Genomic DNA, 23,131 nt, shown 5'->3' with positions numbered 1-23,131 from the left:
CAGAAAGAGGGCAGTTATTACTAACTCAGCAGGTGTAGCATGAAATCAGCCTTTTTGGGGGAAGGCAGAGGTGTCAACATGGCAAAATGTTACTTGAATAATGGATATGGAAAGATAGTATGAGGATATCTGCTTTACCAGGTATTAAAATATAAAAGCACAATAGTGAGATTAGTGTGGTAATGGCACAGAGACAACCAGAAACAGATTCTAGTTTGTGTATGGTATGCCTATATAAACAAGTACCGTACTATTCTAATGATAGTTTCTCAATACTTAAAAATCAGGTAGAGTTGTTCCCCCAGTATAGTTTTCAGAATTTATAAAAACTGCATTAAAAAACAAAAATCACTTTTGGCTATTTGGATCATGCTTTGAATGTTTCATCCAGAGAGCAGACTTCATAGATCCAAGTGTCATAATGGTTGCCCACATACTGCCATTGTTAACATCCTTAGGAAAAACCAAACAAAAATCCCCATGGTGGTCACGGGGGAAGGGAGTCGGAGATTACTGGGACTTTAAAACTTATTTTGCTATTATCTGTATTTTTATATTTATAATAAAAATATATAACTTTTATAACCTCCCACCTATATCTATATACAAATATAGATATATAAAATAGAAAAATTAAGGGAGAAATGACCATACCAAACGTTTAACTTCTGAAAAAATCTATGTAAGTTGATAGGTTTTCTTACTCCTTCAAAGCAAATAGGAAAGTACTATTTTTTACTATTCAATTTACTAAAATTTTTGTTAAGTCTTTTCTGAGCAACCTTTAAAATCAGTTTGTTTAAGGAGATTTACCTTCGAACTTCTAATGCTGCCTTATTACAAAGGTAAAAGAGTTAGTTTAAAGAATGCATCAAAGAGCCTTGGCTGGGCGGCTCAGTTGGTTGGAGCACTGCCTGGCACACGGAAAGGTTGCAGGTTTGATTCCCAGTCAGGATACATTCCTAGGTTGTGGGCTTGATCCCTGGTCAGGGCAGGTATGAGAGGCAACTGATCAATGTTTCTCTTTCTCTCTCTGTCTCCCAAATCAATAAACATATCCTCAGGTGAGGACAATGAAAAATAAGTAAATAAAAAGAATGCAATAAAGAGAAACACTTTACACAGTGAGGTGTGGTTTTAAAAATGTTTTCAATTGTGCACTTTGTATAAACTAAATGTGAGTAAAATATAGCAGCATTCTATTTACAATCTTACCATCTTTTCCAACTGAGGAATCAAGGAACAAAATACATTACTTAGCTAGATGACAAATGGGCTATAGAGAACCTAAAATACTTCTTTATACATTCATTAAATACCCAAATAAGTAAATTAAACAAATGGAAAAACAAACCTCCAAATACTCTCTCCAATGCTAAGTTGACTCTGATATGTATTAGAAAAACAACAAAAACACCCCAATTTTAATTTACTCTTTCATAAAGTTTTTAATAAGCTATCATTTTCTTACATGTACACAAGTAACCTTAAAAAGACAAATATTTACTACAAACGTTAAATACTGTACAATTTATAAAAAATAGAATTTTAAGAATTTGGAGTAATAAAGAGAAAGTATCTACTTCAAATTGATTAAATAAGAATGGTCCACTTTTTTAAGAATACTTAAAATAAATTTAAGAAATTTAACCAGAAAACAAATTTCTAATTTGTGTAAGGAAGGGAACACTAAAAACTTTTACTGAAGCCTGAGACCTTACTATTTTTGTTCAAGCCTTCATCTACAGAGTTTTAAATAAACCTTAAAAAAGATTTTCCAGTATATATAAATAAGGCTGCTAAACAGAGTGCATGACTGGGGGGAAATGACTACGGAAGAATGTGAAGTTGTGAATAGGGATATGCCTTACTTTCATATTCCCAGTTCCTAACATCAATACCTAGCTCAAAGTGAAAGTGCTTAAGCAATGGTTGTTGCCTTGAACTAAACTGGGCAAACAGTCATTTGTGCCCCCGGTCCCATTTGCACTCTACCTGAGCTGCTGTCCTTGTTTTTGGTCCTTGACCTTAAATTGAGTGACATAAGCCAATATGCATATACTTCCTACATTAGCCTTTGACAGGATTCTAAGAACTGAATCTGTCAGTGGGCTGTGAATCTTCTCTTATGTGGTCTGATTCTTACTTCTTGGATAACAGTTAATATCAGTGTATGAAAGTAATGCATTTTTAGTGCAGGATAAGAATGTTCATATGAGTAAGAATGGAATAAAGGTCTTGCTTTTCCAGGTTTTAAAAAACAGATACATAGCATCTTATGACAATTAGCATTTTTTAGACACTGAACATAATACACTGTAATACAATGCAATGTGGTAGGCTTCCATTTTAGGAACAAAAATAAATTTCACATGAAAAAAGATTTATTTTAAATTCACATAAAATACATTTAGAATAAATCTAAATTTTTAGCATTAAAGTATTTAGAAATAACACAGAGAAGCTTTTAAGAGTGTTCAAAATGCTCTTTTCCAATTATTGATCATCGCCTCGTTGTCTCAAATTTCTAGATTTTCCATTTTCAATTCTTCTCTTTTTGAATACTGGGGCCACTCCATCTGCCATGACTCCAAGAGAAGTGACTGTTTTTTCCTTAAAAACCACTTTGGGTTCCCCACCAACATCAGCTTCTGAAGTTGATACACATTCATTTTCAGTGCTTGGAAGTTCTAAATCTACCTCTTCACTGGAATAGAAAGTAAAAATAAAACGATTACTTGACAGAGCAAGACAAACTTTCACATAAATGGTGGGTAAACCAAAGTCCCAAGATTGTCTTTCTAATAGTGAGAAGTCAGTCATTTTGGAGTAAGAAACTATTTTAAAATACATTATATAAGATATTGAACACTTAGTTAGGTCGACACATCAGGAAAAGTCCCATCTATTATTTTATTCCTAATGCACAAAGCATTTGTTCTCTAAGGAAATGTTTGTGCTTATGTATGATTAACAATACAAGTTTTGTAGGTGAATAAGTGAGAGGTATTTATGGAAGCTGGTTTTACCGTGGACTGACAAGGACTCTGGGGGCTCACACAGCAAGCACAAGATGAAAACCATGGAATCTCAATGTCCTAGTATAGTAAAGACTACATGTGGTTGTTTGCCTAGTGCCCTTTTACTAAGGAACTTCAACCATCCACATGGTTAGTATAAATATTTAGTTGACTTGTCCAGAGATCAGTACCTGCTTAACATAAGCGTATCATGGTATTCTACCCTCTACATAATAAACAGCCCATGAAAGAGCAAGTAACTCATGCCACACCCATTATTCCCATCCACAAGCTTTTTGAACATGGACCAGAATGATCATTATGTTTAACTTTGCAGTGGCTAGAAGTATAAAACCTGTTGGGAATAACATATTCTCCCTATTTAGAGAAAGGAGTTCTACAGAGATTAGGAATGGGAGATGGAGAATTCTGCCAATATTTCAGGCCTGGTCAGTAATTCTGAGGCCCAGCTCAATTCCTGCCCCTCCTACAGCTTACAAATAATGCCTGAAAACTTCCCAAAAGTGGGGAGAGATTTTTACATCCAAGTTGAAGCTAATATAGGTGACCTCAAAATTGCAATCCGAAAAGATTTTCTTCAAAACACATTTTAATAAAACTGTCTAAAATCAAAGGCAAAGAGAATTTAAAAAGCAGCAAGAGAAGAAAATTTTACTCATACAGGAGAATTTCATAAGGCTATCAGAGAATATCTCAGCAACAATGCAAGCCAGAAGAGAATGTGATGATATATTCCAAGTGTTGAAAGAAATACAATGCTAATCAAGAATGCCTGGCCAATTAAGGTATCTTTCAGAAATGAAGGCAAGATAAAAACTTTCCCTAAAAAAACAAATCTGAGGTTATTCTGCCTTACAAGAAATGCTGAAAGGAGTTTTTAAAGCTGAAATGAAAGGCTGCTAATGACTAAAATAAAAATATACACACAAAAAATGGTAAAGATAAGCAGGTTCAGAATACACAAATACTATATTAGGGTTGTGTGTTAACTACTTAACTCTAGTATAAAAGTTAAAAGACAAATACATTAAAAACAGGACTAGCTAAAACAATTTAATGGGTACACAATATATAAAGATGTTAATGCTGACATCAAAAACATAAAAGGGGGCCCGGCTGAGCATGGCTCAGCGGTTGAGCGTTGACCTAGGATCCAGGAGATCGGGGTTCGATTTCCGGTCAGGGCACATGCCCGGGTTGTGGGCTCGCAGCCGATCAATGACTCTCTCATCATTGATGTTTCTATCTCTCTCTTCCTCTCCTTTCCTCTCTCTGAAATCAATAAAGATATATTTAAAAAAAAACAAAACATAAAAGGGGAGTAAGTAAAAATATATTGTTTGTGACCAAAAATATGTTGTTTGTGACTAAAATATACTGTTAGTGTAAAAGAGACTATTTTATATATATATGAAGTTTTATATAAGCATTATGGTAATCACAAAACAAAAACCTAAAATAGATTCACAAGCTATAAAAGAAAGGAATCAAAGCATACCGCTGTGCATAACCATCAATTCGCAAAGGAAGGCAGCAAGAGAGGAAAAACGGAAAAAGGGAACTACAAAATAGACAAAAAACAATGAATAAGATGGCATTGGTAAACCCAAATATTATTCTAAATTTAAATGGATTGAAGTCTCCAATCAAAAGGCACAGAGTGACTGAATGGATAAAAAAATAAGAACCAACCATATGCTGTCTACAAGAGACTCACTTCAGATTTAAGGATACATATAGGCTCAAAGCGAAGGATGGAATAGGGTATTTTATGCAAGTGGAAACCAAAAGAGATCAGGAGTAACTATCTCAGACAAAACAGACCAAGCCAACATGGAAACAAGAGACAAAGAAAGTCATTACACTATAATGATAAAGGGGTCATCAAGAAGATATTAACAATTGTAAATATATATGAAACCAACATTGGAGCACCTAAATATATTAAGCAAATACTAACAGATCTAGAGGGAGAAACAGACAGCAATATAGTAATAGGGGACCTCAATAAACCATTTTCAACACTGGACAGATCATCCAACAGAAAAATAAAGAAACACTGGACTTGGAACATACTGCATATCAAATGGAACTAACAGACATATATGGAACATTCCAGCCAATCACAGCAGAATACATTCTTCTCAGGCACACATGAACATTCTCCAGGATAGATCATATAAGTCACAAAGAATTCTTAGCAAATTTAAGAAGACTGAAATTATACCAAGTATCTTTTTCAAACCACAATGGTAAGAAACTAGAAATCAATAATAGGAGGAAAGCTGGAAATTTCAAAATATGTGGAAATTAACACACTTCTGAATAATTAATGGTTAAAGGGGAAACCAAGTGGAAATCAAAACATATTTTCAAAAAAATGGAAATGGAAACACAATATATCAAAACCTATAGGATACTGCAAAAGTGGTTCTAAACGGAAAGTTTATAGGGATAAATGCCTACAGTAAGGAATAAGAAATACCTCAAACCTAACTTCACACCTCAAGTAACTAGAAAAAGAACAAAGGCCAAAGTTAGCATAAGAAAGAAAACAACAAAGATCAGAGCAGAAATAAATAAAATAAAGACCAGAAGAACACTAGAACAGACTAAGAATCTAACAGATGGTTTATTGAAAAGAAAAACAAAATTGATGAATCTTTAGCTTGACTAAGAAAAAAGGAAAGATGCAAATAAAATCAGAAAGAGACATTACAACTGATATCACAGAAATACAAACAACAACAGACTACTATAAATAATTACATGCCAACAAATTGGATAACCTAGAAAAAATGGATACAACCTACTGAGTTATGATAAAATAAAAAATCTGAACACACTAATAACAACTAAGGATACTGAACCAGTAATCAAAAACCTCTCAACACAAAAAAGCCATGGACCATACCTAGCCAGTGTGGTTCAGTGAGTAGAGCACTAGCCCATGCACCAAAGGGTTGAGGGTTCGATCCCCAGCTAAGGGCACTTACCTGGGTTACAGGTTCCCTCCCTGCCCCCAGACAGGACACAAGCAGAAGGCAACCAGTTGATGCGTCTCTCTCCCATTGATGTTTCTCTCTCTCCCCACTCCCCCCTCCCTACTTTCTTCCTCCCTTTCACTCTCTCTGAAAAGCAATGGAAAAAAATATCCTCGGGTGAGGATTAAAAAAAAAAAAAAAAAAGCCACGGACCAGATGGTTTCACTGGTGAATTCTACCAACCATTTAAAGAATTAACACCAATCCCCCTTCAACTCTTTCAAAAAATTGGAGAGAAGGGAACACTCCCAAACTCATTACAGGAGGCCGGCATTACCCTGATGTCAAGTCAGATAAGGACAATACAAGAAAAGAAAACCATGGGCTAATATCCCTGATGAATATAGTTGCAAAACTCAACAAAATAGTGGCAAACAGAATTCAAGAACCATTAAAAGGATTATATACCATAACAAAGTGGGATTTATCCCTGGGATGCAAGGATGGTTCAACATTTGTAAATCATTTGTGATATACCACATCAATACAATGAAAGATAAAAATCATGATAATCTCAACAGATGCAGAAAACGTATCTGATAAAATACGCACACCTTTTACAATAAAAATGCTCAACAAATTTGGTATAGAAGTAACACAGCTCAACATCACAAAGACCATTCAAGACAATATCATACTTAATGTTGAAAGATTGACTTTCCTTTAAGATCAAGAACAACAAGTCAAGGGTGCCCAGTCTCACCACTCTAATTTAACATAGTACAGGAAGTTCTAACCAGAGTAATCAGGAAAGGAAAATGAATGAATGAATAAATAAATAAATGGCATCCAAATTGGAAACGAATAAGTAAAATTGTTTTCAGATGATATGATCTTATATATAGAAAATCCTAAAGACTATACAAGAAAACGGTTAAACTAATCAATGAATTCAGTAAAGTTGCAGGACACAAAACATACAGAAATCAGTTGCATTTCTATGCACTAAGAACAAAACATCTAAAAAAGAAAGAAGAAAAACAATCCCATTCACAATAGCATCATAAACAATAAAATTCTTAGTGATGAATTTAACCAAGGAGGCAAAAGATCTGTACAAAACTATAAGGTACTGATGAAAGAAATTGAAGAAAACATAAACAAGTAGAAAAATATTCATGTTCCTGGATCGGATGAATTAATATTGCTAAAATATCCATACCAGTCAAAGCCATCTATAGATTCAATGTTTTAGTGAAAACAATTCCAATGGCACTTGTCACAGAAACAGAAAAAAATAAACCTACAATTTTTGTGGAACTACAGAAAGACCCCATATGGCTAAAGCAATCCTGAGAAAAACAAAGTCAGAAGCATATTTCTTGATTTCAAACTGTACTGCAAAGCTATAGTAATCAAAACAGTATGGTACTGACATAAAAATAAACACACACAGACCAATGGAACAGAACTGAGTGCCCAGAAATAGGCCCTCAAATATAGGGGTCAACTAATATTTGATAAGGGAGCCAAGAATATTCAATAGAGAATGTATATCTCTTCAGTAAGTGGTGCTGGGAAGAGGAGATAAACACGAAAGAATGAAAATAGGATCTTGAAGCAGTATCTGCATAGCTATGTTCATTGCAGCATTACTCACAACAGCTAAAATATAGAAACAACCTAAGTGTCTTTCAATGGATAAATGCAATATTATTTAGCCATGAGAAATAAGGAAATCTGCCACATGTGACAACATGGATGGATCTTGAGGGCATTACTAAGTGAAATAAGTTAGGCAGAGAAAGACAAATTTTGTATGTTATCGCTTATATGTGAAATCTGAACAATCCAAAATTCAAAGAAACAGAGTACACTGGTGTTTACCAGGGACTGAGGGGTAGGGGAAATGGGGAGAGTAGTCAAACTTATAACTTCAAGTTGTAAGATTAACAAGTTCTGGGGACCTAATGTATAGCATGGTAATTATAATTAACATTATATTATATACCTCAAAGGTGGTAAGATACTAGATCTTAAATGTTCTCACCACACACAATTATGTGACATGATGGAGCTGTTAGCTAACACTATGGTGGTAATCATTTTGCAATGTGTTAAATATGTCAAACCGTATGCTTTAAATTTCCTCAATGTTATATGTCAATTATATTTCAAAAAGCTGGGACAAAAATTATAGAAAGTTTAATGTATTACCATGTTTTAAATTTTAAAGTCTTTATGAAATACAAGATTTTAGGGGGAAATGTAAGTTACTGAAACTGACTAGTACTCAAGAATTAGTAGCTGAAGATATAATCCCCATCTGCCACTTCTTCCCCAAGAACAGCTGCAGTACATAACAGTTGAAATCTTAGGAGATGAACTAGGTACCAAGGGCGTACACGGTCGGTCCTAAATGAGTTAATTTGTCTTTTTTAATGTATTCCCCATAATAAATTAGAAATTAATTAGGAACTACTACTATCCTATTTTACAAACGAAGAAACTGAGGCTCAAAGAGATAAGGCAGCTTGTCCAGTCACACAGATAGAAATCAAGAGACTAAAAAAGATATATAAAAAAATTATATCTCCCTCCCAGAACTTGAGGATCAGATCTTACAAGTAATTTCTTTTAAACTTTCTAATCCCAGAGGAACTATTAACTATTCTAGAACATTAAAAAATGAAAAACTACCTAAGTCATTTTATTTAACATAAGTTAAACACCAAAACCTGGTAAAGATATCACACATTTTACAAAGAAAAGCAAAACTAAACTACAGACCACCATTCCCCAAACTGTTCCCCAGAGCAAAGCTATGACTACTGAAACTTATCAAAATCAATTTCTGATAATAACCCCTGAAAAAATCTAGAAATAAAGCACACTTCCTTAACATAAAAATAACCTAATGGACTTAGGATCGATCTTAGGCCAACAGTCAATATAATCTTCAATATAAATTTTAGACATTCCCATTGAAATGAGAAACAAAACATAAATGCCCACTATCATTGCTATTATGTAACACTGGGTGTAAAAATCTAACTAAAATAGGACATGAAACAAATAGAGAATAAAATCAAAAGAAAAAAAATCACAAAATATTTGCATGGAACTTTTCCAAGTTTCTACATGGAAAACCCAAGACTCAAAAGAATAAATTATAAATAACAATATAATTCAGCAGCACACTGAACACATAAGTTTTTTCATGCCATATTTACTGGCTAAAGAAATAAAACATGGATTTAATCATTTTTTTTTTTTTTAAAAGCAAAACACATAAAAATTTATTCATGTACTTAATAAACCTTTACTGAGCACCTATTATGTGCTAGGCACTGTTCAAAAACTGTAAAATTATACATGATGACCTGAGTAAAAAGAGGCACAACATTTTTGGATGGAAATATGGAATACTAAAAACATGCTGAGACGATCCAATGGAAGAGGAACTTTCAGAAAATGCTAATAAAGTATAAATTTTTATGATGCTCCTAATCTTTAAATAGGTATTCCACTTCTAGAAATAGTCAGAAACGTGCAGAGTAAATACATCCATATAAAAATCAGAGTTAAGTTATATAAACAAAAAGTGTAGAAATAACCTAAATGTCAACAGAAAGAGAATGGCTCAGTAAAATCAATGCACACCTAAATGATTAAATATTACATAGCAATTAAAAGTATCATTTATAAAATGTTAGCAAAATAGGATATTAACAATAAAATGCTAAGAAGGAAAAGATAAAAACTGGGGAAAATACTTCAAAATGTTAGTATCTCTGGGCAGCTGAGAAAGTTATTCTTATGCTTTTCTTCATTTTAAAAAACTGTCTATAATAAACATATGTGTTACTTTTAGAGAAAAAAAAAAATCCTTAAGAAATTAGGCTAATCTAGTTACGAAGTCAGACACAATCAGTCATACATTGAACTGGCTTAGAGGTTAAAATTTAATGAGAATGGCTTTAAAATATAGTTATCACAAGAAAAAAGACTCAAAATCTGAGAAATCTCAACTTTGAAGTATGAGATACTGGTATAGTAGAATCATCTTCCTATTGTAAATCACTTAAGAAGTTATTTAGGTCTGAAGTAATGTCGTCTATTATTTCTGCAACTTCAAAATACACAGTCAATACGTTTATCATGGTCCCTGTATTAAATATGTATTAAATACATACTTCCTAATATTCCATTAATATATACAATTTCAACATTTCATAATAGTAACAATTTTGTTTTTTATTTTTCAATTACAGTTGACATACAATATTAGTTTCAAGAGTACAACCCAGTGATTAGACATTATATAATCTACTTAGTGCTCATCCTGATAAATCTCGTACCCATCTGTAACCATACATAGTTATTACAATATTACTGACTATATTCCCTAGGCTGTACTTTACATCCCATGACTATCCTGTAATACCAACCTATACTTCTTAATCCCTTCATCTTTTTTCAACCAACCCCACAATCCCCTCCCACCTGGCAACTATCAAAATGTTCTCTGTATCTATGAGTCTGTTTCTGATCTGCTTGTTCATTTTTTAGATTCAATTGTTGATGGATATGTATTTATGGCCATTTTATTATTCATATTTTTTATTTTATTTTCTTCTTAAAGACCCTTTAGCATTTTTTGTAATACTGGTTTGGTGGTGATGAATTCCTTTAGTTTTCTCTCGTCTGGGAAGATCTTTATCTGTCCTCTATTCTAAATGATAGCTTTGCTGGGTAGAGTAATCTTGGTTGTAGATCCTTGCTTTTTCTCTCTTTGAATATTTCTTGCCAATTCCTTCTGGCCTCAAAGTTTCTGTTGAGAAATCAGCTGACAGTCTTACGGGAGCTCACTTGTAGGTAACTAACTGCTTTTAAGGTTCTCTCTTTAAACTTTTGCATCTTATTTTTGATGTGTCTTGAAGTGGGCCTTTTTGAGACTCTGCGCTTCCTGGACTTGCCTATTTCCTTCACCAGGTTAGTGAAGTTTTCCATCATTTTTTCACATAGGTTTTCATTCCTTGCTTTCTCCTCCTTCTTGCACCCCCATGATGCAAATGTTGGTATGCTTGAAGTTGTCCCAAATATACTATCCTTGTTTTGAATTTTTTTTTTTCTGTTCTGATTGAGTGTTTTCTGCTTCCTTATCTTCCAGATCTCTGCTTCATCTACTCTACTGTTGATACTCTGTAATGTACTCTTCATTTCAGTTAATGTATTCTTCATTTCTGACTTTTTTGCTTTCTAGTTGTTTTTATGGTTCCTCTTTGTTGAAGTTCTCACTAAGTTCATCTACTCTTCCCCGAAGTTCATTGAGCATCCTGATAACCAGTGTTTTGAACTCTGCATCTAGTAAATTGTGTGTCTCCATTTTCTTTTTCTGGAGATCTTTCCTTTGTTCTTTAAGTTCCTTTTCTCATTTTGGCTGCCTCCCTGTGTTCTATGTCTCCTGGGCTTGGTAGAATGGCCTCATATAGTGGATGTCCTGTGTGGCCCAGTGACACAGCCTCCCTCATCACCCAAGCTGGGATCTCCAGGTGATCGCCCATCATGTGAGCTGTGTACACCCTCTTGCTGTAGCTGAGCCTTGGTTGTTGTTGGCATGTCACTAGGAGTTATTTACCCCTAGGTTGATCAGCTGCAAGGACTGGCTATGACCACTGTGGAGGATCAGTTGTGCAAGGGGCCAATACCATGAAGCAGGACTTACTTCAGTGGGGTTCTGAAGCCTGCTGAGTCTGCCCCTTGAGTGTTGCTTGTGGGGGTAGTTGGGTGGTGCTCTGACATGGTCTGATGCTGTGCACAGGGTATGCTGGCTCCCAGAAGGGGTAGGACAAAGTCAGCTGCTGCCTGTGTTCTGCCCGGGGCCACTGGCATGAGTTACAAAGCAATCCTCAGATGGCTGCTACTTGTGCTGGGCTTGGAGGTGCCCAGGTGAGACCAATCTGTGAACCAAGGCTGGTGGCTGCTGCTAGTGCTGGGCCTCTGGCAACTTATTGAGAGATTAAGGGGCATTCTGAGGCCAGATGCTGCTTGTTTCAGAAATTTTAGTAAAGTCTGAAGTATGAGCCAAGACAGGTTGTTCATCTGGAAGAGTCACTGCAAACAGCTTGGGTGGGCCTGCAATTTGGGTGGATCTGGGTCTCAGGGAATCAGGGCAGGGCAAACAGTAATAGCCAGGTTGGTGGAGACTCAGATATGGCACCAACTGCCAGCTCTGTGGTGGGGAAGGCTCAGCAAAGCAACAATGGCCTCTGCCAGCACTTCTCTCTGGGAGAAAGCTGCCCTTCCAGCTCTTGCCCTGATTGAAAACAATTCAGTTCCTCCCAAAATGTCCCGGGAGCTTTTGAGCGGCTGCCCCAGTGTCGGAGCTGTGAGCCAACGAAGTCTGTGCATGGGCCCTTTAAGAGAAATGCCTGGGACTCCAGCAGCCCTCCATCTCACTGAGCCACAATCACCATTGGTTTTTATAACCAGAAGTTATGGTGACTTCATTCCTGGCAATGGAACCCTGAGGTGGGCAGCCTGGTGTGGGGCTGGTACCCCTTGCTTCTCAAGGGGAACTCTGCAGCCGTGCTATCCCTCCCAATTTTTACCTGCCACACTAGGGTTTGGGACCAGCCTGTTCCAGGTCTCTACCCTCCTACCAGTCTTGGTGTGGTTTCATCACATCCTTACTTGTAAAACTTCTGTTCAGCTAGATTTCAGGTAGTTCTGAATGAAGGCTGTTCTGTAGTTTAGTTGTAATTTTGATGTGGTTGTGGGAGGATTCTTGTACCACACTTACCTATGCCACCATCTTGAGTAGAATCCATCTTAGAAAAATTTTCATAGTAGTACTGTAAGCTATGTTAATGTGTGTTATCCCTAGGGAATCAATTCTAATTAGAATAGCATATACAATAGTCCAAAACTTGCATTACTCTATCTTGTGAAAAAATACAACCTTTTCATTAAAATAGTTTTAACAATAAATTTCAAGTATCAACAGACTAGTCACCTTATATTACCATTTCAAAGAATTAATGTGCTGGAAAATAACTGCTTAACTAATTTATTTAGCAGATACTTTTTTTTTTTCACCTGAAGATATTTTAAGCAGTTAAGAAACACTAATCTGTGAAGCTAGAAGTGACAGCTTCTTTTACGGTATAAATGCTTCTAAGATAACAACTGATTTAAACACATAAACTAATAATATAAACCAGGTAACATCTCACCATGATCTTGTTCAATTGATAAAACTCTTTTTTGAAACTGGCTTAAAAACTTTTGTTAAACTCTGTCATACGTCATTTTGAAGACAGCAACAGCTTTTCATTTTGCTTTCAGGTGTTTCATATGCAGCATTTACTGAACATGCAGATACTTATTTCACTCATAGGGTAACGATAATGTGAGAATGCTTGTGTATGCATAATTGAGTTAATGTGTAAATGAGTGGTCAATAGAAATGTCATGTTTTGGAAGAAATAAAAACAATCATTAGCTTACTTTTAAAAGTAACCATTAACTCACATTTTAAAACATTAGAAAAATGCAACTGCTCTAGAAATAAAAGAAATAAGCTACACTTTTAATGAACACTTTATCCTTCAAAGTAGTGACTATAATTTATTGAAGTACTGGACATAAAATGCTTATAACAGTGGGATCTCATTTCAGGTACTTACTGAGACTCAACTTCTTGTTTAATTTCTTGCCATTCTCCATATGGGTTTGATTTTTTATGAGCTTTGAATTTTTCTTCCTTTGAACCTGATGAATTCTGCTCTTGGCTATTTTTTTCTTTCTGTTTTTCTGGTTCAGTTCCTTTATCACTGTTTTTATTTTTTTCCTGAAATATCAAAGTCAAAAAATATCATACTACCACGACAGAAACAAAATTTCTTGCCCAGCCAGCATGGCTCAGCAGTTGAGCATTGACCTATGATGCAGATCACAGTTTGCTTCCCGGTCAGGGCGCATGCCTGGGTTGCAGGCTTGATCCCCAGTAGGGGATGTGCAGGAGGCAGCCAACCAATGACTCATCATTGATATTTTTCTCTCTCTCTTTTTCACTCTCCTTTCCTCTCTCTGAAATCGATAAAGGTATATTTTTAAAAAACTAAACATTTCTTTGAGTCTTATTACGGATTTATAAACAATAATATATTAACTCACTTAAACAGTTTAAATTTGCACATAAAACAAATGTACAAAGATTAGGTTTTTCATCACATCTAAAATCACACACCATAGCCAAGGCTGCTTTTTAAAACAGAACATGATCTATTCATGTTCTGCAATTAAAGACATACACTGGCCTTTTTTATCCTCTTTTCTGTTCTCTCTCCTTCCTTACACATCCAACACTGACCTTCCTTTATACTGTGCTCCTTTTGAGTTTAATGCCATGTCACTGGACCCTTCTACTCTCCTTATCTACTTAAAGAACTCTGAAATCTGTCTTTATGTTGAGTACAATGCCAGAACTTTACTGTCCTATATAACTGGTAGCTACATAAAATTAGAAGACACATCCTGGAGGTAAAAGCAGCACCCATGAGAATCCCTGGATAGGGCTGGTGGTTCTATGGCACCCCTTCATCTGGGATAACAAAGCCCTGTGACCCCAGTTTAGCAAGTGGAATAGGGACTAGACTTAAGCCTCTTTGCAACTGCACAACTGTGGGTGGCAGTCCTGGGATGCTGTTTTGTTTGCAATTCTTTGAATGGATATTAACTCATTCCCTCGTGCTCCTGGTATCACAGGACTAGGAGTCAGTATCTGCTTTCTCTTAGCAATCTTCATTGTTTCTAGGCCGTGACATTTTTCTCATAAAACATTTTTACTAAGGTCATGATACTTTTTACTTTGATTCTCATGCAATTAAATGCCTCCTCTTCTGAGGTTCACAACACCACCTTCTATACAGTTCTCTTCCGTTCCTCCATATATAATCTAATGACTTCTGGCCACTACTCTATATTCACTGATAACTGTGGCAATTCTGGCATCGTTCTCCCTATTGAAATTATTGTCATCATCCTAGAGCTTAAAAATTCCCTAGCCTCAGTTTTGTGAGCTTCAAAACTAATGATTTTGGTTTCACTATACAGGCATACCTCAGAGATATTGAGAGTTCAGTTGCAGACCACTGCAATAAAGTGAGTCTTGTAATCTTTTTGTTGGTGGAGGGTCTTTCCTTCAATTTGTAAAACACGAAATATCTGTGAAGTGCAGTCAAGCAAAGTGCAATAAAACAAGGTATGCCCATATTAAGCCACCTAATGGTATATATGATAGATTAAAAGTAGTTTGTCCATGCCTGGCCGGGCGTGCCGCAGCGGTTAAGCATCGACCTATGATCCAGGAGACTGAGGTTTGATTCCTGGTCAGGGCACATGCCCAGGCTGCAAGCTCAATCCTTAGTAGGGGGCATGCAGGAGGCAGCCAAGCAATGACTCTCATCATTGATGTTTCCATCTCTCTCTTTTCCTCTCCCCTCCTCTCTCTGAAATCAATAGATATGTTTAAAAAAAAAAAAGTAGTTTTTCCTTGCCCAACCCTCTTTGCTCAGTGGTGAGAGCATTGGCCCAAGGACTGAAGGGTTCCAGCTTGGATTCTGGCCAAGGGCACATACCTCAGTTGTAGGCTCGATCCTGGGTTGGGGCTTGAGTGGGAGGCAACCAATCGGTGTCTCTCTCTCACATCTATGTTTCTCTCTCTCTCTCCTTTCTACTCTCTGAAAAGCAATGGAAAAAATATTCTCAGGTGAGGATTAAAAAAAAAAATTAAAAAAAGGTAGTTTGTCCTTGTTTATCTGAATTTTGTAGTATTTTGTTTGCTTGAAATTAATAATATCGGCACCAGGTTGAATGCCAGGTTACCTAAACTTGACTACGAACACTGTGAAATGGCTACTACTATAAGATCTTTGCTTCTGCTCCTCTACAAACTGAATACATCCCTTGCCCTAAGTTCCACCAAGACTTACTGGGTAGGTAGAAAAATGTCAGGCAATGACAAGATCCTAGCTGTGGCCTCAAAGTACCCTCTCTCCAGCATCCTCAATATTCCTTCGCCTCTCTGGCCAGCAATCTCAACCATGGACCAATGCTATGTATCTTGTCTCCTTTGAGACCTGGGCTCCTGAGTGTTCCTGGAAAGGTCATAAAACTAAGACCAGTAATACTGTATAAATTTGTTTTTACTTTCCCACCATGGCTGGGCACTCAGCACCACCTGTCAATCCTCTTAACTTGGTTCATTTCCTCTATCATCCCAGCTCAGTGACTATTTCAATACATTAATGTCAAGCTTACCACAGTTCTTCACTCTCAGCAAGCAATTTTGATTTCTTTATGAATGAGTAAACTGAGACTAAATTGCACGACTCTTTCAATTTCCTCTCTGATACCAACTCATCTGTAGCCATACCTTCTTATAGAAAATCAAAATCTTACCCTCTTACAGAAAATGAGTTTATCCCTTGTTCAAGACCAACCTACCCACTTACCCTTGTTAGTATTCCCTTTCTACCTCCTTTGGTGTCCCTCTCAACAAAAACAACACTACCACATCTCTCTCATGATTAATATGTAGCCAACATCCTATCATCTAATTTCTGCTTTCATTTCATATCCAAACCATATATACCACATAGTGAACCACTTTTAATCCCCCTGTAATCTGAGTTCTGCCACCCAAAACTCTGGTGAAACTGCTACAAGGGGATCAAGGACTTCATTACTGCAAAATTCAACAGACATTTTTCTTTTCCTAGGCCTAATTAATCCCTGATGCTCTCTATTCCTTTAACTTCTGGGATATTAAATTCTCATCCTACCTTGTAGGCTCCTCCTTCTCTGCCTGCCATTTAAATGTTTAATGTTCTCCAAGGTCATTTTCCTAGATTACTGCACCCAATCTGAGATTTAAATTACTGCCAGTATGGTGATGATGCTCAAACAGCATCTGTAGCCTAGACATTCTGATTTTCATGTTCAGGCAGCTCTCTCAATGTTACAGAGGCAGCTCAAGCTTAAAAGATCTAAAAATAAACTTATTGTCTTACTATCAAACAGATAACAATAAATGGTACAACTATTTATCCAGTTGCCGAAATACAGGTCTTGTTTTAAATCTATCTTCTATCAGAAAACTGAAGAAAGTCTGTAGAGCTTTTTGTAAATTGATAAACTTTTGTAAAGAGTAATCCAGAACTTACCTTGAACTTTATTTTTAGCTTTGGTGTGTCTGCAGAGACTTCTACTTTTTGTGCTTCCTGTTCCCCATCAGAATCACTATGTGACTCTGATGATTTGGACTCCTCTATGGTTCCAAGTGATTTTTCACTGACTTTACTAGAAAGCAGATCGCCAGAGTATGGAATGAAATCATCGGGTTTTTCCCATCTGGATTCTATTCAACACATTTTAATAGTCATGTTACTTGGTTACCAATTCAATTCAGAAGTAATTCCCACTATAATGCTTTAAATGACAAAACTGTATTTCACACCATTGCTTAATCAAGAAGATAATAAATGAGAGTTCTGTAAGCTCTTGCTCTTGTATCTTTCAGAAATTTATTTCAAACAATCTTCATTCACTAGACGTTATCAACTACAGCCCCGATGGAAAGAGGCCTAAGAACTAGGCAATACTTTCTAAGGACTACCACAACTTAACTGACACCAATTTCAGGAAACATATGTAATAATAAGTAAGAACACATCAGATTTCCTGAAATGTATTTACCACAAATATTTCCAGGGATCTTTACAAAGTGAAATCATGCTGTAAAAATCTAAATCAATAGAATTTGTCATTTTTATAATGGGGGGGGGGGGGGGGAAAGACTCGATTGAACTCTACTGCCACCCAGTGGTTTATTGGGCTTTTAGTCAAATGATAGCATTTCTAATTATCTTGCAGCTATTCTATATTTTTAGTTTAATAAATGGAAGAGGAGTGCTAAAATTTATTGCCCAATTGGGACAGTTTTAAGAGTGAAAGGGGCTCTATTAATAATCACACTGGTACAGATATAAACAAAAACTTTTGAGGACAAATCAATACGTATATTCCGTTTTTAATATAGGGTATTTTCAAGCACTAATAAAAAATAGTACTTTCCTTTGTCTCTATTTCACATAAGTAACAAAAGAATTGCCAGAAAATTAACAATTTTTTAAGCATCTAATATGTACCAGGCACTGTTTTGGGAACTTTATAGATACCTGACTCCCACAGAATTCATGATTGTCTCTATTTTACTTAAGAGCACCTATAAACTCAATGACTTGCTAACAATCATATACCCTGTACGAAGCTGTCCGTTAAGCTCAGATCTAACTCTATAGCTATATTATATATTACTTAATCTCTACAGAGATTCAGTACCTTAACTTAATTGAGACAGAACCACTGCTATCATTGGGAGGCTAAGTATCCACTTAGAGTTTTAAAGGGCCTTTTTCTCCTAAAAGACTTAATGCTATGCAGAGGGCTTTGGTTGGTAGGAATAAAAAAAACAAAACCCTCAAAAACTTACCAAAGTTACACCAATATTATAGCTATTTTGGCAACTTTAACTGCAGAATAAACCATCACTTGAAAGCCAGTTTTATGAAATTAAAGTTTTAATTTGAAAACAGATAATAATTAGGTAACAATAATTAGGCATATTTTATAAATACTTATGTAACTGGAACATTATTAAACTGATAAAAATAAAAATTTGGGTAAGAGGTTAATCAAAGAATTTATATTCATGTACGCATAACCCATGGACACAGACAATAGTGTGGTGAAAACCTGGGGAGGGGGTGGGAGCAGGGTGGAGGGGGTCAATGGGGGAAAAAGGGGGACACCTGTAATACTTTCAACAATAAAGGTAAATTTTTTAAAAAATAAAGTAAAAATTTGACAACCTTAGCCACTGCAAAAACACCATCAGTTTTGTTTTTGAAAAAAGGAAAAGACAAGTTGATCCAGGTGATTAATATACTTTCCAAAGTAATGATTATATTTCTAAAATAATCATGATAAAAATCAATAATGGTAGAGAAAGTAAAAATGACTCAATTTTAAAAATTTATGTAGTAGCAGTTGAGAATTACATAGCATAGTGTAGTATATTACATAGAAAAATCCTTCTATTTTCATTGTATTAATACACACTTGCTATAAAAATACATTATATGTACTAAAATCCTCTACTTCAGATTTATCAAGTATAATTTTAGATAGTTAAGGTAATCAAAGGTAATACTTACCTCCTGTTTCTGTATTATAATAATAGGTATAACCATCTTCGCTTAAACCTTCTACCCAAACAGCCTTCCCTGCTGTCTAATAAGAGGAAAAAAACAGCATAGGTGGAAAACAATGGGGTTATATATTAGAGGCAGTATTAGCCACCCTTTCCTTTCCTCTTGAAACCACCCTTTCCTTTCCTCTTGAAATGGGGGTGGTGGTACTGTTCATGGCTAGGAAGCTTGGTTTGTGTTAATCGTAAGCCAATTTTCAGAAAGAGAATGTCTCACCTCTAAAGCTAGGAACAATTTTTCACAGATGGACAGGGGAGATGTGAATGGCAACTAATAATATTTGCCCTGTATGGAGTTTTTGGATAGACATCACTTTTAACTTTTACCCAGTCTTCTAACAAAAGGATTATAGGAAGAAAGGAATAAAGAGTTTGGGATGGAGGGGCTTATTTGAAGGTAAATTTGCTTAATAAAACTCCACTAAGCCCTCCAGAAGCCAATAACTTTAAAGAATAAAGCAAAGAGACTATTAAAGCACTGCAGTTACCTTTTTTAAGTTTCCTTGAAATCCTTCAGGTTTCTCCCACTGAGATGCTTAAAGCAAAATACATTGCATTTATAAAATCTTTTTGCTTAAAAAAAAAAGTTTCCAAAAAATTCAATTTGGCAAAACTGTACAAGCTATTCAATGTGTAGGTCTATAGTTAAACACTAAGGTATATAGTTAAAAACATAATTGAAAAATAAAAGGAACCAACATATATCCCAGCAGAACAATACATGTGAATGCTATGGAACCAAGGAAGGACAGAATGATTACAAGGTGCTGGTACTTCCATAAGAAATATTAGAGTCAGGCAGGGCTTCTCTTAAAGATTTCATGAAATTCAGGCTTGATAAATCTGGGAGGAATGACATACAGCCTTTTGACATCTTGGGAGGAGAGAGTGAGAAATGGAATGAATGACTCAAAAGAGGAACAAGATGAAATATGCAGGAATTAAAAACAAGTATTGCAGAGAAAGTAAATAAAGTAGGGTGGTGAAAAAGGAAGCAAGCAATAGGCACTAGAAGGGAGAAAAGACATAACAGTTTCTATATAAATTTTAAAAACATAATCCCTAGAATAGGGACAGAATGATTACAAGTCATTCTGATTATGATTATAATAATTTATGATTCATTGCTAAACTATAACAAGCACTTCATTTAAGGCGCAATGCAAACTGAATTATTATTACTATTTCTATGTAGTCTGAAACTGACTGTGATTCTAAAGATCATAATAATGACAATAATGATAGTCCACAGTTTTCTTCATGATTAACTCTTTGATCTCCTTTCCTGCCTTCCTGTCCATTCTTAACTTTTTTTGTGTGGCTTTTCTTCTATTCATTCCTTTAATATATGTACTACCTACCATGTTACTCTTTGTTCTCTTTTTTTTTCCTCTTGTGATCTTATATACTCCTAGAAGTTAACATAATAACTACATTCCAGACTCATTTTATCTTCCTAACTCCCAACTCTAATCAATTAGCTACTGAAAATTGCCACACAAATATTCTAGTTACCTCAACCTCAACATATCCAAAACTGAATTACTGCTCCGCTTAAACTTACTGTTTCCCTATTTTATATTTCAGTAAAGGGCACCATCATCCTCCCAACCCTCCATGATATGGCCCCAACCTATTTTTCTAGCCTCTTATACCATGACATTGTTGAAGAACTTTATGTTTTACCTCCACCAGATAATTATTTCCCAAACTTTCAAACCTTCTTTATTCTTTTTTTTTTTAATCCTCACCCAAGGATATGTTTTTTATTGAATTTTTAGAGAGAGGAAGGGAGGGAGGGAGGGAGGGAGGGAGGGAAAAGAGGCAGAGAAATATAAATGTGAGAGAAACATCCATTGGCTGTGTCTCCTGTATGCATCCTGACAGGCGATTGAACCTGAAACCTAGGTATGTGCCCTGACTAGGAATCAAACTTGCAACTTTTTTTTTGGTGCATGGGACGATGCTCCAACCAACTAAGCCACCCAGCCAGGGCTCAAACCGTTTTTAGAGTTATATTGTTCTACCTGTCTGAAATGCCTGCTATTCCGTCATAACAAACTACTGCAATCTTTTTCAATCAAAATACCTATGAAGTATCTGCACCATGTCAGGCACACTGTGTTAAGTGCTAGAAATACAAATGGTATGATGACATCATTCCTCACATCCTCATTTTAACTTACAGATCAGCTCGTAAGTAATTTCAGTGATAATCTCTCAGATTCACATAATCATAATTAATTCCTATTTTGGCTCCCATATAATCTTAATTACATCTCTAATACATCGTAGCTCTTTAAAATTCCTCCTTGTATCCTGCTTGTTTATTTCTGATACTAAATTTTATGTTTTTGGAGAGTAAATAAATAACAAATGTATTTATTTATGCCAGAATTTATATGGAATAAAAATCCCAAATACATTAAAAAAAAATAAAAAATGTCTTTATTGATTTGAGAGAGAAGGGAGAGGGGGGGAGAGAGATAGAAACATCAGTGATGAGAAAGTCATTAACCACTGCCTCCTGCATGCTCCCCCCATATTGGGGATCGAGTCTGCAACCTGGGCATGTACCCTGATTGGGAATCAAATGGCTATCCCCTGGATCCTAGGTTGATGTACAACTGCCAAGCCATGCTGGACGGGCAATACATTTCGTTTTAAAGGAAAATAACAAGATGTTTTTGATAGTTTTACTAAGAAATACCACTGTGTGTTTTATTAGAAATTGATATCAAAAGCATTAATTGGGGAGGGGTACTTTACTAAGTAAATCAAGATAGCTACAAAGAAGAAGAAATCAGTTTCTGATTTCCAGTCTGCTTTTGGATAGAAAATCTCCTCCACAAAATATTTTATTTCAAGAACCCCTGCAATTTGCAAAGTGGATCTGAAATAACTTAATTCCATGTAAAATGCTTTACTTGCAATGTAGTTCATTGTTTTAGAAGGTTTTACTGAGAAAATATAAAGCTTTAGTTTATTTGTAGGGAACCCACTACTAAGGATTTAAACTAAGACACTGAGTCACTATTAGAAAGGTACCTCCTTAAAGGATACATACATATATATATATATATTTTACCATTGTGGCAAAAATGTAAAGATACAGACTTTCACTGTTTAAATATTCCAATATTAACAAGAAGTGTAAAGACAAAATAAACTATTAGTCATTCTCTGCAATTCAATGCATACATGACTTACCTCCTGTGATAAGATCATAATAATAATGGTAACCCTCAGAAGTTATGCCTTCTACCCATCTGCCCTTTGAAGGGTCTTTTTTCTTTTTCTTCTTTTCTTTCTGCTGATTTGACGCAGAGGGGGGTGGGACAGTGCTAGGTTTTGGTGATATGCTTGGCTCTGAAATTTCTAGTGGAAAGATGAGAGAAGGGTGAAGTAGACAACATAACCCTCCCCCAGGATAAAACATTAATAATGTTATTACAATAAAAAACCTGACCCTACAGGACACCTACTATGCAAAGCTACTCTACCAATTCCAGGAGACATAGCGGCTCTACCTAATATATAGAAACAAACACCAGAAGCAGCCAAAATGTGGAGGCAAAGAAACATGTCACAAATGAAAGAACAGAATCAATCTCCAGAAAAAGAATTAAATGAAATGGAGCCAAGCAAGCTAGTAGATGCAGAGTTCAAACCAAAGGTTACAAGGATGCTCAAGGAACTCAATGAGAATGCCAAGGATATTAGTAAGACTTTTAAGGAAACTAGTGAAATCATCAATGATATAAAAAGAA

At 35.6% G+C, this 23,131-nt stretch overlaps 1 protein-coding gene across 1 annotated transcript in view; it reads right to left on the bottom strand.

Annotated features, from left to right (window-relative positions):
- Nucleotides 1-1,422: 1,422 nt before the first annotated feature.
- Nucleotides 1,423-23,131, bottom strand: part of WBP4 (WW domain binding protein 4) — a 32,816-nt gene continuing 11,107 nt past the window's right edge. The window contains exons 5-10 of the mRNA XM_016205399.2: nt 22,572-22,739; nt 19,850-19,896; nt 19,309-19,384; nt 17,257-17,450; nt 13,717-13,880; nt 1,423-2,707 (exon numbers count right to left, since the gene is read on the bottom strand). Of these exons, the coding sequence (XP_016060885.1) occupies nt 2,497-2,707; nt 13,717-13,880; nt 17,257-17,450; nt 19,309-19,384; nt 19,850-19,896; nt 22,572-22,739 (860 nt within the window). The 3' untranslated portion in view covers nt 1,423-2,496. The remainder of the gene's footprint in view (nt 2,708-13,716; nt 13,881-17,256; nt 17,451-19,308; nt 19,385-19,849; nt 19,897-22,571; nt 22,740-23,131) is intronic.

This window comes from Miniopterus natalensis, chromosome 2 (assembly GCF_054644295.1).
Source record: "Miniopterus natalensis isolate mMinNat1 chromosome 2, mMinNat1.hap1, whole genome shotgun sequence".
In the NCBI taxonomy this organism is placed as follows: Eukaryota; Metazoa; Chordata; class Mammalia; order Chiroptera; family Miniopteridae; genus Miniopterus; species Miniopterus natalensis.
The sequence above is the reverse complement of the archived record's forward strand: the minus strand, read 5'-3'. Positions and strand labels throughout refer to the sequence as shown.